The 16,163-nt window shown below is 46.6% G+C and overlaps 1 protein-coding gene across 8 annotated transcripts in view; it reads left to right on the top strand.

Moving 5' to 3' along the window:
• Window positions 1-16,163, top strand: part of mRpL37 (mitochondrial ribosomal protein L37) — an 80,890-nt gene that overhangs the window by 31,624 nt on the left and 33,103 nt on the right. For 6 of the 8 annotated variants that reach the window (XM_065442058.1, XM_065442059.1, XM_065442063.1 and 3 more), the window contains one exon: window positions 11,342-11,609. In XM_065442058.1, coding sequence (XP_065298130.1) covers window positions 11,342-11,609 — 268 coding nt within the window. Of the gene's footprint in view, window positions 1-11,341; window positions 11,610-14,300; window positions 14,399-16,131 lie in introns of those variants that run through there. The other 2 variants (XM_065442064.2, XM_070537777.1) reach the window with 2 other exon arrangements.

The raw sequence follows: 16,163 nt of genomic DNA, 5'->3' as shown, positions 1-16,163 counted from the left end.
TGCACCTTTCATAGATCAATGCCTGCTAGCTGAGTTGCTATCCACAAAACATGCCGATGGGCGTGTGACAAATGTAAGTAGTCCGACTCACTGCGACCGGATAGCGAATGAATATGTTCGCCCCATGCTGGATCCCAACGCCTGGTCGTTCGCGCGTACGGTCACGCGAACGGTGACGCGTTTCGAACGAGGCCTCACGAGACAGTCTCGCAGAAGCATGGATCGGCACACTCGCGGAACGTCCATGCAGCTTGCCAAGCCCGAACCAAAAAGAGCGCTTTCTTCTTTCCGCGCCCAAGTAACCCCGCCATGAGGCGGCGTTAGCAGCGCAACACTCACGTCATCTCTCATGCTGCGCTTCAACCACACCGACCGCCGCGGGCCCCAGGCCACGCGGCAAAGCCGGATTACAGGAGGCGGGAGCTATGCGGGAAAACAACATATCAGGGGACGCGGGAGAGTCGCGCATCCCCACACCGTCTAGTGTCAGGAATTGCAACTAGATGCAGTAGGATGAGTATATAGTCATCATAGGTTCACTGTGTGACAAATTTTTATGACTGTAGTCATCATTGGTTATATCGGTACAAAATTTCATGAGGACTATACTCTTCAACAGGAGGTAAAAAGGGCCTGAATAGAGTGTTTCTACCACAGGCGTGAAATACCTGTAAGCCAGAAGTCAATGCATAACTCAGTGGTATTGGCACTGTGACACACTTTTTACAGTAAGCTCGGCTATTAAATCTAGCTAGCTGATGCCACAAGCTGCATCCTCATTGTGACTGCCTTAGATGTCCTTGTTGGATGCCTCGCACACGTCCTTGGTGCTCCAAATGACCTCTGTGCCGTTGAGTGCATTGGATATGCAGCATTTCTTAAATCCAGGCTAGATAATCTCCAGACTGGCTTTATGACGGGCTCCAAGGGGGAACTCTGTTAGCATGGCACTTTTGTCAGCTTTGTTCACGAATATAGTTCGATAGAGAAACTTATGGTATCTACGACTGGTTGCCTCCATCCCCCGAAGCAGAGTCGGTCAGATCTGGCATTCCCCGAGCTCAGAGGTAGACAAGCGTGCAAGCTGAACGTGTGACTCGTTCTTGGAGGAGGAAATGGCAGATGTGAAACTATGCAACTACTGCCAACGGCCGCCGTTTCACCTGTCCAAAGCTCCCGGCACTGCCGGGAAAACCCACAGACACACCAGTGGAACGAGCATTCCTAGCATGCACAGGCCTGGGTTGCCTAGGTTACGGTGGACTGTCGCCATCAGCGGCGATGCTGTGTTATGATGACATTGCTGGAAACTCTCAATCTCAACGACTGCTTTGACGACAGGGCTCAGAATGCCTCAGAGCGCACAAGATGGAGGAGAGCGATCGAAAAGAACCAGCTGAACGCAAAGCGTGCACCCTCTTTCAGCCAGCCAAAGACAACACTGCTCATGAAGGTGGCCCAAAGCGCTCCGAAAAGGCTAGCCTAAGATGCCATTAGATGGGCTAGTTGGTTGCTGGCGATGGAACATGGTTATAACAGCACATTTTGAGGACAGGACACAGAAAGAATGTATAGAGGACAGTTGCCGAACTTCAACTGAGCTTTATTGCAGAAAAATTACACGAGTAGCAGTTGCTGCGCAGGAACGTTAGAAGCAATGTTGCCACAGCTTACTTTTTCAGCACAAAAGCAGGTCATCATCTCTCACTTCACTACTGAAAGTCCTGATCTGCGCAAGATTAAAGGCACATTTCTAACCATGCTATAACACATTTTATGCTCTTCATATCCGTGACCTTCGAAAGTTATTGTGCAAATGTATATCTTCTTTTCTTGATAAATTAATTGATGCGATGCTAATGCAACCTTCCCCTCTTTTTGAGCCTTGAAACTTCCAAGTATACAAGTGTCTCTGTACGCTGGAGTACACAGGCACCATTTGCAATGGTTAGCCAAGTGATGCCCCCTCTACGCACATTTACTTGATGCTCCCTCAAACAGTCATTAACACATAGACCAATCTAGCCGACGTAACATTTGCCACAAGAAAGTGGAATGTGGTAAACCAACTCCTTCTGGCAGCTTACACAGGGGCTTAACATGCTGTTTTGCGCACTTTTGTGAAGTGTGTGCGCAATTCACTGCATGGCACACATGCGCCAGTTTCTCAGGGACGGAGAAGACTATGGGAACGCCGCACTTTCCGGCCACTTTCTTCAAGCAGTGGGAAAGGTTGTGTAAATAAGGCACCATCCCTGCCTCTTGACTGTTCTTTATCAGCTCCTCTGCTCCGTGCACCAATTTCAGTAACGGAAGCGATGGTTTCACCAGGAAAGCCCGCCTGCTGGAGCCTCATAACTTGGCTTTTCACGCTCGGAGCTTTCTGGTGCTCGCATGACTGTTTGAGGGTGAATCTGATACAACTCAACGCGATACCTCCTTTAACAAGTTTTGAATGGGCTCTATCATGATTCAACAAACCATTTTTTTCATTTTGGCTGATATCTCCAGCATACACCATCATTTCCAAGGATCAAGCAAGTGCAAGTCCAGAAACTGCAACTTCCCGTTTAGTGGAAGTTCATGCATTAGCTTCAGCCTGCCGCTTGCTAGGCGCGTGGCCACAGAGTTGGCAGACGACAGAGACAATGCGTGCACTTTCACGTTTCCTAGGTGACACGGGCCTGGACTCACGCCTGTGATACCAGTTGTGTAATGTGTCATTCACCTCGTTCCTCCCATTATCATCCCTCATTGTGACCCCTTTTCTTCCCCTCTTCCCCCTCCCTTACGTAGAGTAGCAGGCCAGATGCTCCATTATCCGGCCGACCTCTCTACATTTTCCAATCATTAAAATACTTCTTCTTCAGCCTGCCGCAAATAGTCTTAAAGGGCCCCTCACCAGGCCCCATAGTAAATTTTGGTTATAGGCTCAAAGTTGTTACGTGTCCTCTAGGGAGTGTTCTGCCGCAAACATTTTTCAAATCTGCTCATTAATGGCCGAGATATAAATATTTCAGTGCCACAAACCCATGATTTCAGCAGGCAAGCTTCACTGCCAAGTGAGGCACTCTCTCCACTAACCCCGTCTAACCTCTGCAAGCGAAATTCCTTCCCTGCGTTCTCCCATACCGGACCTCGAAGATCACATGATGCATACATCTCAGGCTCCACCTTCATTTTTTTTTTCTCTCCTCGCTTTTTTTTTATAATTCTTTAAAATATTTATTTATTTATAATTTTTCTTTTTTTGGCACTGCGCACTTCCGCTGACGACATCGTGCGTGAGCTGTTAAGATTGTCTTGTATCGCGCAGCACGTGATTTTGCCTGCAGTGCATGAGGTCACATGACTAGCGGGTGTAATTCAGTACTGCACAAATACTAAGGCAGACACAACTGGATCTCGGAGCATGATCATATCATGTGCATGTGACTGCACGACCATGGGAACAAGCAGACGAAGCAGAAGTACATCTCTCTTGCTTTAGTGTGAAGTAAAACAAAAAATGCAGACATTTATTATTTCTCTAAACTTCAATTTGTCAATCCAAGCAACAAATCCCGCAAATAACAGATGTTGTCTTGAATAATTCTTGAAGTCACGTGCCTCGATGATTGACGTCGCACTGCGAACTCGAGTACGTAGGCGCAGGAACACATGTACGTCACCGTCCCGCTTGGAGTGCGCTCACCGCGAGGGAAAGGGAAAACAGCATTCGGATTGAAATTTCAGACCTTTTCAGACCTTTTCATTGCACGTAGCGATGTACTACTTTGCAAACATGATTTTTAGCATGCATTGTATGCTCTGTACTTATCAGCTCAGAATAGCCAGATCTATTGAGAGGCCCTTTAAACTTATCAAGCATGTGTCTAATCTTAAGGCTTTCCATGCCCTCTTGATAACAAGATAATCATCTGCATATCTATACACTTTTATCACCGAGGCTTTGTCAATGCTTGCATCAATTCGATAGTCACAATACGCAAGGTATAAATGACTTAAGAAAGGCACAATGCATGACCCAATGCAGATCCGTTCTCCTTGGGTGAAGGATTTGTCACCAAATTTAATCAGTATAGACGATAGGTAAAACATTAAAATCTCTAAATAAGTGTCGGTAGACAAAGAAGCCGAATTCTTGAAGGCCACAGGACCTTTATCTTAGATAAAGGAATGTACAATGAGGAGCAGATCTGATTGGGGAATAGAATAAAGCAAATCTTCTGCATGTATTGAAAAAGCGTACACAGGCATAGTCAGCATGGCATCCTGTTTCACAAAAAAATCAATGACTTCCCCCTAGTGGTTAACCAGGAAAGGGTCATCAAAGCGACGGGCTATGTGCATCAAAGTCCAGCTACGAGATGGTGGGAGAAAAGCTGTCTAGGTGTGTTTCCACAGGTTGTACCAGTGGCATGGCTTGGAGCCATCTGTGTCACGGTTTGCCTGTGGTTCTTTGACCGCTTCCCCCTCTCCCCAGTCACTGCTTCTGGCAACGAAAGGTTTGAGGTCCAAGACATGAACTGGACCACCAACTGGGAGTCTCCCTTGGGAGTCAGCCAGCTTGTGTACCAGAAGGGACATTTTGGTCGCCGCTTGGAACGGGCCCGACCATTTGGCCAACAGGGAGGCAGAGATGCCTTTAGTTGGGTCTGAGGACAAGATCGCCGACACCATAGTGCACATCCCTATGTGACCGGTCGTATTGGGCCTTCTTGTCCAGCTCGCACTTTTGCCAGGTTGGAATGGGCAGGTCAAGGGCTGCGTCCATTCGTGAGCACAGTTCCACCGCATAGCCGGAAAGGCCGGCTTTCATGGTGCATGCCCTGCTGCCGGTCTGCAAAACATTGTCCATGGGGTTTGGCAGCTCTGTCCCGAAGTTGAGGAAAGCGGGCGTGTACCAGTCGAATGGTTTGCTGTGGACCGCGACAAAAAGCCTATCTCGTTAAGACAGGCATCCCAATCCCTGTGTTGCTGGGCAAAGGCCGCAAGCAAGGGCTTGAGATTTCAGTTAATCCGCTCGGGTTGGCCTGTGCTTGTCTTTCAGTGCTTAATGCCAAAGGCAGCACACGTTTCCACGAACACCTCGGCTGTGAAGTAGGACGTATTGTCCGATATCAGCTACGCCAGAAAGCCGAAGCGGTTAAAGTCCTCCGTCAATTTGTCCCAGATTGCGCGTGCCGTTAACTTCCGAAGGGGAAAAAGTACAACCCATTTCGTGATCTGTGACAGCCAGGAGGAAAATGTAGCCTTACCGGCTTCTGGGAAAGGGCTCCATAATGTCACAGACCGCGACTTGCCAGGGTAGCTGGCTGTCGATTGGCTGCAGGGGGTTTACCCACGTGAGGCTTCACGCGTTGGCACACACAGCACGAGCGGGCATAGTGAAGAGCATCACGCTTCATGTCTGGCCAGGTAGCGGAGCTGCACAACTTTTGGAAAGTCGTAATACCACTCGCATGTCTGGTCAACTGTGAGTCGTGGAAATAGCTCAAGGTGGCTTGCTTTAGACTGCGGGGTATCACCACCTTAAAGGACTCTTGGGGAGCCTCCTCAGACGGGACATAGTGCAGGAGAACTCCATCGGTGTCAAGCAGATACGTATAGTATACAATGTGCCCACAACAGTACCAGCTGTCTGTGCGTGCCCAACGGCCTTGCCACCTCGCTCCTTTTGGGAGCTCGACTCTGTGAGCGCATCAACAATTTGTCGACAAAATGGATTGCTTTACTGTGCCTTTAGTAGTTCTTGCCTGCTGAAGACGATACCAAAGAAAGTAATGGGTCCACCAAGTAAACGTCCTCTCCCAAGGCTGGCAATCTGGGGTTGCTTTGCCATTGGGGGTCGCGCCGTTCGAGCCATTGGAGACACAGGCTCCGGTCTCTACTTGGTGCGAACACTCCCTTTCGGTCACGCTGTAGTTGCGCTCGGCAGCGTTAAGTGGCCGGCTGGAAAGGGTGACTGGTCGGAGTACGCCATCATGCTCCTGAAGCAGCACAGCCCCTAGGCCCACGTAGCTCGCGTCAGCTTGGACAACGTACTCCCTGTTGAGGTCGGGCAGCTTCAGTTTGTCTGTGGCCACCAGAGCTCGGGATAGTGCATAAAAGGCAACCTCCTAGTCAGGGCCCCAGCTATATCATGCCGACTTTTTCAACAGTGCAGCCAAGGGCACTTGGAGAGCGGCTATTGGATTGGCTATTAATAGCCCAATCTGGCAACCCTGGCGATGAATAGCTCAGTGAAAGAGAGCTCTGGTGGAGAGGGCGCCCAGGGCCGCCACTCGGGAGGCCAATTAGGCCGTGTCCCGGTGACACTTGCTCACGCGGTGATTCGAGCCGTGGGAGAAAGAAGCATGGTTAGCCCGGGAAATTTGCTCCAGTGCGCTAGCCGTGTCCGCCATGTTGCCGTTACGGCGGCAGTTCCTGGAGATCGAGTTAAGCGCAACGTGCGAGCTGGTGGACAAGGCATGGGGAGGCACCTCGATCTCCACAAACATTGCGCAGATCAGGACTTTCAGTAGTGAAGTGAGACATGATGATCTGCTTTTGTGCTGACAAAGTGCGCTCTGCAGGCACGTACCCAGGATTTTTTTTCGGGGGGGGGCCCACCACCACCTCCATCATCATCATCATCATCATCATCATCATCAAATCCTATTTTATGCGCACTGTAGGCCGAAGGCCTCTCCCTGCGATCTCCAATTACCCCTGTGCTGCGCCAACCGATTCCAACTAGCGCCCGCGAATTTCCGAATTTCATCGCTCCACCTAGTGTTTTGCCGTCCTCGATTGCGTTTCCCTTCTCTTGGGACCCGTTTTGTAACCCTAATGGTCCAACGGTTATCTAACCGGTGCATTACATGACCTGCCCAGCTACATTTTTTCCTCTTAATGTCAATTAGAATATCGTCTATACCCGTTCGCTCTCTGATCCAAACCGCTTTCTCTCTCTTAACGTTGTGCCTAGCAATCTTCGTTCGATTGCTCTTTGCGCTCTCCTTAACTTCCTCTCAAGTCTCTGCCCCATATGTCAGCACTGGCAAAATGCACTGATTGCACACCTTACTTTTCAACAATAATGGTAAGTTTCCAGTAAGGAGCTGGCAATGTCTGCCGTATGTGATCCAACCTATTTTTATTCTTCTGTGAATTTCCTTCTCATGATCCGGGTTCCCTGTTATTAATTGACCTAGGTAAACGTACTCCTTCACAGTCTCTAGTGGCCGACTGGCGATCCTGATCTCTTATTCCTTTGCCCGGCTATTTATCATTATCTTCATCTTCTGCATATTAATATTCAGACCCACTATTACACTCTCTCTGTTAAGGCCTCCAATCATTTGTTGTAACTCGTCTGCATTGTGGTTGAATAGAACAATGTCATCGGCAAACCGAAGGTTGCTGAGATATTCGCCGTCGATCTTTACTCCTAAGCCTCCCCAGTTTAATAGCTTGAATTCTTCTAAGCACGCAGTGAATAGCTTTGGAGAAATTGTGTCTCCCTGTCTGACCCCTTTCTCTATAGGTATCTCCCTGCTTTTCTTGTGTAGAATTAAGGTAGCTGTAGAACCTCTGTAGATATTTTTACGCGAAGGACGAGTCAGTAAGACGAGAAACTATTTACAGATTATATTTACAACAACGGTTCCAGCGCTGACCGGTTAGATTCACAGCGTGAGCCCAGTTCGTTCTTCCTCCTCTTTTCTGGAGTGATGGCGCCCACGCGCATCGTTCAAACAAACAAATACCACACTCACGTCGCAATACTTTCCAAGCTTTTTACGTAAGCGTTCTTTACTCCTTGATTACGTAGTGCCTCTATGACTGCTGGTATCTCTACTGAATCAAATGCATTTTCGTAATCTATATAAGCCACATAGAAAGGCTTATTGTACTCTGCAGATTTCGCGATAAACTGATTGATGACATGGATGTGATCCATTATAAAGTATCTCTTCCTGAAGCCAGCCTGTTCCCTTGGTTGACAAAATCCAGTGTTGCCCCTATTCTACTGAATAATATTTTGGCAAACATTTTATATAATACTGGGAGCAAGCTGATGGTCCTATAATTTTTCATTTCTTTAACGTCTCCTTTTTTGTGGATTAGTATAATGTCTGCATTCTTCCAGTTTTCTGGGACTCTTGCAGTCGATAGATACGTCGTATAAAGAGCCGCCAGTTTTCCAAGTATTATGTCTCCTCTATCTTTGATTAAATCGACTGTTATCCCACCTTCTCCTCCTGCTCTTCATCGTTTCATGTCTTCCAGGGCCCTTCTGACCTCATGGCTAGTTATAGGAGAGTTTCTGTATCCTGTTCATTAATGTTTCTAAATGAGGTATCGTGACTCCTCTGGGTACTGTATACAGGTCAGCTTAGAATTTTTCCGCTGCTTTTACTATATCTTCGAGATTGCTGATAATATTATCCTTCTTATCTTTTAGTGCATACATCATGGTTTGTCCTATGCCAGGTTTCTTTTTTACTGATGTCAGGCTGCGTTCATTTTTACGGCTTCTTCAGTCTTTCTGATGTTATAGTTTCGAATATCAGTTATTTTCGCCTTGTTGATCAGTTTTGACAGTTCCGCGAATCGCGTAACGCTGTGCGGCCGCCAGTCCCATACAACCGCGTGGAGCGCAGTACTCTGCGATTCTAGACGTACTGCGCTCACCGCGAAAGGTTAGAAAAACACCCACATAAGCACAGCAGAGAAGTGGCTACGTGAGGTGGTTCGACCAATAACTGTAGAAGCGTCATTCAAAACAAGTAATTGTTCACCACTTCCGGCAGCGTTTTCTCTACTTCCTTTTTAAATAAAAAGATGTTGATCCATAAATATTCTCATAAACAACGGTTAACTTTTTTATTATTCGCTTTTGCTTGCAGTTTGGTTGTTGCCTTGGCTCTCTCCCTTAGTAGATCGCTTAATTTCTCAACTCCTTGCGATTTTTGTTTCCAGTTGCCAATTTTGCACGAAAAGTGCTATACAATTACGGAAAAACAGACGAGGTAACAGGCGACAGTCATCTTGCTTATGGGTTTAAGAGTTATTGCAGGGTTTCATGATGGACGCTCTTTCACATTATTTTATTTCCCACCTTATCTAACCCATATCACGTGTATATGGTTCCGGGCATCTGCCAGCGTCGCGGTGAGCCGTAAGTAACTCAAGGAAATAATGAAGCAAATGGAAAACTTAAACGCAATTGGCGTTTTGTCTGGCCGTAACTCGTTCTATTTGAGTACAGACCAGCTGAGTAACAGCCGCATCCCTCTCCTGGTCCCAGAATCAGCCTAAACAAAGAAGGTTGAACTAACAAAAGCAACAGCTATGCGTGTGACGGTTGAATAAATGGTGACAACTGAACGCATCTCGAGTTAATCGCACGGGTGCGGAATCTATGAGAAAACTGTCCTTCACATTACAAGAGATGCCGATAACTACCGCCATCTAAAAGGAGTGAAAAAGGCAGCATAATGCTGACCGATGAACAGCTGCCAAGTCTCAACACTGATCTTGCGGCGCTTTAGGAATGTGTAAGGAGTGGTGGCGTATATGGGGGGGGGGTATGCCACTTGATTTCGGGGGGGGCCCGGGCCCCCCCGGGCCCCCCCCCTGGGTACGTGCCTGGCGCTCTGGCAATGTTGTTTCTAATGTTTCTGCGCAGCAATTGCTGCTCCTGTAATTTTTCTACAGTAAGGCTACAATCACACTTGGGAAGTGGCAGGCGGACGGAAAGGCCAAAGCGGGTGGAAAATCTTTTCCGCACAAGTCCAAGACATTCCCATTTGTTTTGCCACTGCAGCGGAAACAACTGCCACTTTCACCCGCATCCATCTAATCTGTGTACGTTTGTCCACATGGTGGCGCTGTTCATCACACCATTTCAAGTGGTATATTCATTCACTGACCCATCAGTTATCAAAAGCTATTATTTCGCGTGTCACCTTTAACTTTCGTCTGCCATAAATGAGGAAGAAGACATAGTTTTGATATGTTTAGCTAGTTGTTCTACCTAAAAATGGACAATGAACAAGGGAAGATGGTAAATTTTACAACCGGACGTTTACATGCTAGTGTAGCTTCTGTTAATGTGGAACGACTTTCCGTTTCGCCGTGACGAAAAAATCGGTTCGAGACTGATCAGGCTCACCTCCTGGTTTTCTGCCCATTTCGCCACCTAGGCAAGTGGATTTTGTCAAGTTTTTTCAACTTCCACCTGCTCCGAAACCAACTGCAAACATAGCCTAAAGCTCAGTTGAAATGCGGCAATTGTCCTCCGTGCATTCTTTTTGTGTCCTGTCCTCAAAACTTGCCGTTATAGCCATGTTCCAACAGGTCGATAGCGCACTTTGGGTAACATTTAGGAAAAGAGAGAAGGGAAGAAAATAAAAAAGGTCAACCTGTACTCGAATAAGTACGGTATTTGGGAGTAGCTGCTTCTCAGCAAGGTTGGTTCAGTCATAAACTGCGCCATTATCGTCAAGGTGTCCAATAGTAAGAACTGTGTTTAAATATTCCCCAATTCTTCTGGTGTTTTTAGAAGTATAGGCTGTGATTTGAAGCGCAGGAAATAATAATGATGAAAATTTACCAGTTTTGCCCATATGTAAAGCATTTAAAGCAATTGTGAAATGGTATGATGCTGCCGATGAGACAACTGCTGCTGTGCAGCAGAAACAGTTCCCTGCCAGGTACCAGGAGTGCCACAACACTGGCACAATTAGGAACACTGGCAACAGCGTTCTAGTGATCATGCCTCAATTGCGCACGAGATGAGAGCAACGGAAGACCATTGGCGTTAGTCACCTCCCAAAGAGAGGATTGCATAGATTGCAGCCACACTGGAAAGCAAGCACTGTGTGTTCCAGCTCTGCCATGGGTAGATTATCTTGGCATTTACTGTCTATTATGCTCAGACCAGTGTATGCACCATGGTGTCTTATGCACACAGCTGCAATGGTCACGCCAGCAGCAGAAGCCAGAACACTGCCTTGGCTTTAGCTGAGCCTATTTAGTAGAGCATGATGGTGCATTTACTTGGCTTTGTCGTTTTTGCCGCCAAATGCACATGTCTCTGGAGGTCTTCAAACGCTCCAGATCAAGCTGCACATTTGCTCTTGGCACTAGGACAGCACAGTAGCAGCACCACTGTCAGTGGCACAAACACACCTTAAGCATCTGTTGCTGTTGCAGTAATAAATACTTGTACCACTCTCGTGTTTATGATAGACTAATTTGATGCTCACCTCTTGATGAGAACTGCGTGACTGCATCTGTGGAGATGCGCCGTGACATTTTTCAAAACTGTGCCCTCCTCTTTTTGCAGGCAGACACGCTGACCCTACCAGAGCCTGTGGCTCTGCAATGCACGTACAGCGATGCTGAAACATTTGGCTTTCTGGCATACCAGCTGAATACACTCGACCTCTCCACTGATGAAGGCATCAAAAATCAGGTGTGGGTGGAAGGGGAGCCTCACAAGCTCTTTGAGAGCTGCAACCACAGGGAAGGCGTGGTGGGACACAATCCAGCCGTCTTCCAAAACTTTCTCGCATTCTACACCAGCGGGTTTAGTCAGTTGCCATCTCTCAAAGGTTAGTCACGTAGATAGCAGTGGGTTAAGTAGAATACAATAAAGTGTATAATGCTGAACAGCTTTTACGTCTTTGTTTAATCAACTTTTGCGTGCCTCTTTGCAAGGCTTGCGACTCTCTTGGCTTTATTAGCTGATATCATGATATAATCACAAATGGCCAAACACTGATACACAGTTCATTCATTCATTCATTCATTCATTCATTCATATTGATTGATTTATTTCATTCTGGTACATCTGTAGCACAAAGTACTGAGGGCAGAGACTAAAAGCCACAAGAGGCTTTGACAGAGGCAACACGAAATGGCACAACTATACATGTAAAATACAATACTAGCAGTCCAGGAACACTAAAAAGAAATACCTTTCTGCGTGACATCAGAATTAATGAAAATTTGAAGATAAAGAAAAATAACAACCCTACAGAAACACTGCTGATGGTGTAGAAGAGCATATCAGTTGATCAATAGAGCCCCTTCTTCAGACGAACCCTTCCTTTAAAGTGAAGATTTATTTGCAAATCTCCCTGCACTTCTCTTGCTGACCAAGGCTGCTGCTGCTCATGCGTTCTTGCCAAATAGTTTATACTTGGCTGCGGGATGGCGGCGCCATCTAGGAGCGATTGCTTACACTACTTTGCCTGCACCAGTGGAAGGTAGAGGGGAGAAGCTGGCCTGCACATGCAGGTCGTTGGCCGCTGGTGGAAAGGGCGAGCAGGCTGCAACATGGAGAGCCATGATGAGATGAGAGAGAGGGCATCGGAGGAGATGGCCTCACACTGCACATGTGTTGCACCGCCTGGCAGCCGCATAGTCCATCACATCTGTACCTCCAAGGAGACATCGGGTACCCCAAACAAATGGCTCAGAAAGCGAGCTTGCCTCTTTTCAACTCCTATAGTGCTGGTTGCGTTTAAAAGTCCATTGGCATCAGAGAGCTCCTCATTCAGGGCACGTTACTTGTTGCATATTATTGCGTGTTATTGCAACCAGGGTTCATATGCCTTGAAATCTTTGAAAACCCTTGAATTTGCATAGACAGATTCAAGGGCTCTTAAAACTTTCTGAAAATAAGTAGGCTCCTTGAATTCCTTGAAAGCAGCAAGCTCCGCATAGGGGCTATACCATGGACACTCTCTCTTGAAAAACAACACTAGATATCTTCTTTTGAGAGTGTCATTAAATTATTGCAGTGTGAAATCTCCCTAGCACCAACAACAGGCTTGTTTAAATCACTGCTGCCATTGTAGAGTTAGACTAAGTCAGATCAAGCGACCAAGCCATGCCATCATTTTGTTTTGCTAGTTGGTTCACACTGCACCATCATGGCTAGAGTTTCGAGCCCTAGGCTCTAGAAATGCCTGGTGAAAAATAAATTACAGCCTTTTAGCTCTAGCACGATAAGTGCCTTAATTTGGCTGAAGTCGGACACTATTTACCATCATGCCACAAGGTGGTTGACAACATTACAATGGGAAAGTCAACTTAGGAAAGTGACCTGAACAGCTCTAAGTGTGTGTTCAACTCAGCAGCTGCTTGGCTGAAAGAAATTGCAACTAAGAATGCGATTTACTATGTTTCAGTGTATGTGTACGAATGATATGTTTCCCCTTTCTTTAATTTTGGCCTTTGGCATCCTCGAAATTCCGGATTGTTCTTGAATTTTAAGTCAGATGTGCTATACGAACCCTGTTGAAATGGCACTAAGAAGCTGGTTACTGAGACTTGCAAGCTTGAGGAAGAGAGCCCACTAAGGTGTGTGACAGCTGGGTAAATGTAGTGCACCGCTTGCTTAATGTGGGTTGATGTGTTATATAAGCAGAGCTGTAAGCAGCTTACAGCTAAACAGAGTTAGAGTGCATCATACAGGATGAATGAAAGGAGTCTTTGCTGTTACATTCCTTCTCTTTGTCCTGTCCGATATGCTGTTACCCTATACTACAGTTATATAGCATGGGCCAGCCAGCCCAAGTTTTCACTCTTTTGGAGTAGCTTACACTGTTCTTGCTGTAGGTACACAGATTGTGTAGATGTACAAAAAATATTTTATGCCCACATTATATGTGATCCTTATTTCAAACATGCTTGTCACTCCTGCCTGATCCTGCAAGGATATTTTGGCCAGACAGTGTAGCAGTGGGTCTGCTAAGTGCTTCTGACACTTCTGAATGGTTGGTTACCAGGCAGGGAGTCCATGATAATGAGAAAGCAGTCAGGTTTAGGAGTGAAAAAAAATCAATTCAAAGGTTCAACAATGGTGTCACTATGGTGCACGCAAATGCAAAAAAAACTATTGCTGAGAATTTTGCTGTGTTCGCACATGCACACCTGGTTGAAGTGACAACAAATATGAAATTGAGTTAGAAGCACGTCTCTATGTACACTTAGGTTCAGCAGTATTAAAGAAAAGCATGCTAAACCAACACATATTGCATTGTAAAAATAGAATTATTGTTTTTGTGGTGTGGCAATGGTACTAAGCTCATACATCTGCACACTGGTCATTTTCGACAGCGCAATGGATGTTGTCACAATGTGTCAACCATTCAGGAGTGACTGCAGATCTCAGGTCTTGGTCCAAGCTGTCCTATTCAACCAGACGAGGCTCCTCGGATTCTCGGCAGTTTCTGTCCCCCTTCCATTGCTTTCAGGCCTTGATAACTTCTGGACCTTTACACTCTTTGTTGCAGCTTGTGGCATCTTGCCGTCAGGTCGAAGCAAACTGCTTCACAGGTCCTGCTTTCTTGTCATCTTGGACCCTACTGAGAGCTAACTGAGTAATACTTGTTGGGGGGCTAGTTGGTGCATGTTTCCAGAAGAGGGTTATAGCGCCGAAAAAACACAACACACAGCAAGCGAGACGGGACAGTTGGACGGGATAGTTGGAAGTTGCGCCTGTCCCGTCTCGCTTCCTACTGAGAGCCAGTATGGACTTCCAAAGCCCTGCTCTCTGGTGGCTTTGACCTACAACTGTGCATCTGTGGTGGGGCTGCTTATCTCCTCTCTCATGCGGCTGGCATTTTCAATCTTGCTCAAAGCATCACCATGGCCAGTCTCTGCAGGCTGCTGGGCCTTGCGGTGGCTTCTTGCAGAGGCAGTGACAGTTTTGTTGCCGGGACTAGCGCTGTCGTGTTCAACGACTTCTAAGCCAGGCACATAGCGTCCTTCAGGCTCGTGCAACCCGAAGGTCAGGGCAATCACACCAAACACCACAAGCGTGACTACGACTGGACATTTTCACCGTCCACAATGTGGACCTGCAATACATTTGAAAGAGCACCATTACATTGTTACAAAAGCAAACTTAGTGACATGAGCTAAGTGTGAAAAAGGAGCCGTTTTTCTACCGCTGTCTCGTTTCAACATCCATATGGTCTCCTTTGTAGCTGTGTACTATTAGTCCTATTCTAGTATACTCTAGTTCTACTTATGGGTGACTCACGGACGAAATTTCTTCCACCTTGCAGATTTCTGCAAAACTTAACAAAACTGATTTGCTTACAGTCACGAATTGGTTAAACTTTTTATGCTTCCACACAATAAAGTGAATTTTGCACTGTTGAGCATTTTGTTTTTCCCTTGAGTGTTTGACCTCTTGTGGGATTGATTGCATCTTGGAGCCTCCACTTTTCGCCTCCACATGGTGACATTGACTTTCAAGATGTGCCAGAGAGCACATTGTTGAACTTTCGTATCACATGCTAAGCATTGTAATGGTTTCCCACTGTACCATGCCACAAGTCATGTGGCCCTCAGTGCAGTAGTAGCATAGCATTGAGTATGTCACCAGGCATATAAGCCAATGGAAACAGATGGATCTGCAGTAAAGCCTTACATAGAAAATTTGTTTAATTGGTGAGTGCTCACAGTGCTTCCACTGTTTAGCATCATGTCTTGCAACTATCTTGCAACCTATCATGCAGTGCCTACCCGCAGCTTATTTGACATAACTTGCAACCGTGCAGGCAGTATATACAAACGTAAAAAAAGAAAAAAATAAATGATGCCCAAGGCTTTCATTTTTTAAAGCAATAGTTTTCTTAGGCTCTATATCCCCTCTTGGCAGTTCATATGTTTCTGGCTGTTTGTAGCCAACTTCATACACTAGGTATGCACCTGGTGTGTGTGTGTGTGTGTGTGTCTGTCTCTGTCTCTCTCTCTCTGGTGTGGCATGTTGCAAATGGAGTGAAGTATGGCTTGACGGCCTCGCTAATCTGGAGATTGCGAGAGCCAGCATGTGGGGGACACATGGGCGCGATTCATAGAATCCGCCGCCAACAGACCTCCCTGACAATGTGCTCTGGCGCCATCTTGTAGCCGTTGTCGTCGCACTGTGTTTTTCTTCTCACACTTACACCAAACTCTTCTCCACTTTCCGCCTCATGGCTCCGCTGCACCCTCCTCGCGTCTTTCATCGCCTGCTCCCCATTTGCTCTCATCTTTTGCTATGCTCGTTCGCTCAGTTACGCTGATGCTCGCTGAAGGAACGATTGTAAACCGTGCTTGCTTTAAATGTTGCAGGACGTGTTCGTCACTGAAATCTGCAGGACGTC

Source organism: Dermacentor albipictus, chromosome 4 (genome assembly GCF_038994185.2).
Source record: "Dermacentor albipictus isolate Rhodes 1998 colony chromosome 4, USDA_Dalb.pri_finalv2, whole genome shotgun sequence".
Classification (NCBI taxonomy): domain Eukaryota; kingdom Metazoa; phylum Arthropoda; class Arachnida; order Ixodida; family Ixodidae; genus Dermacentor; species Dermacentor albipictus.
The sequence above is the reverse complement of the archived record's forward strand: the minus strand, read 5'-3'. Positions and strand labels throughout refer to the sequence as shown.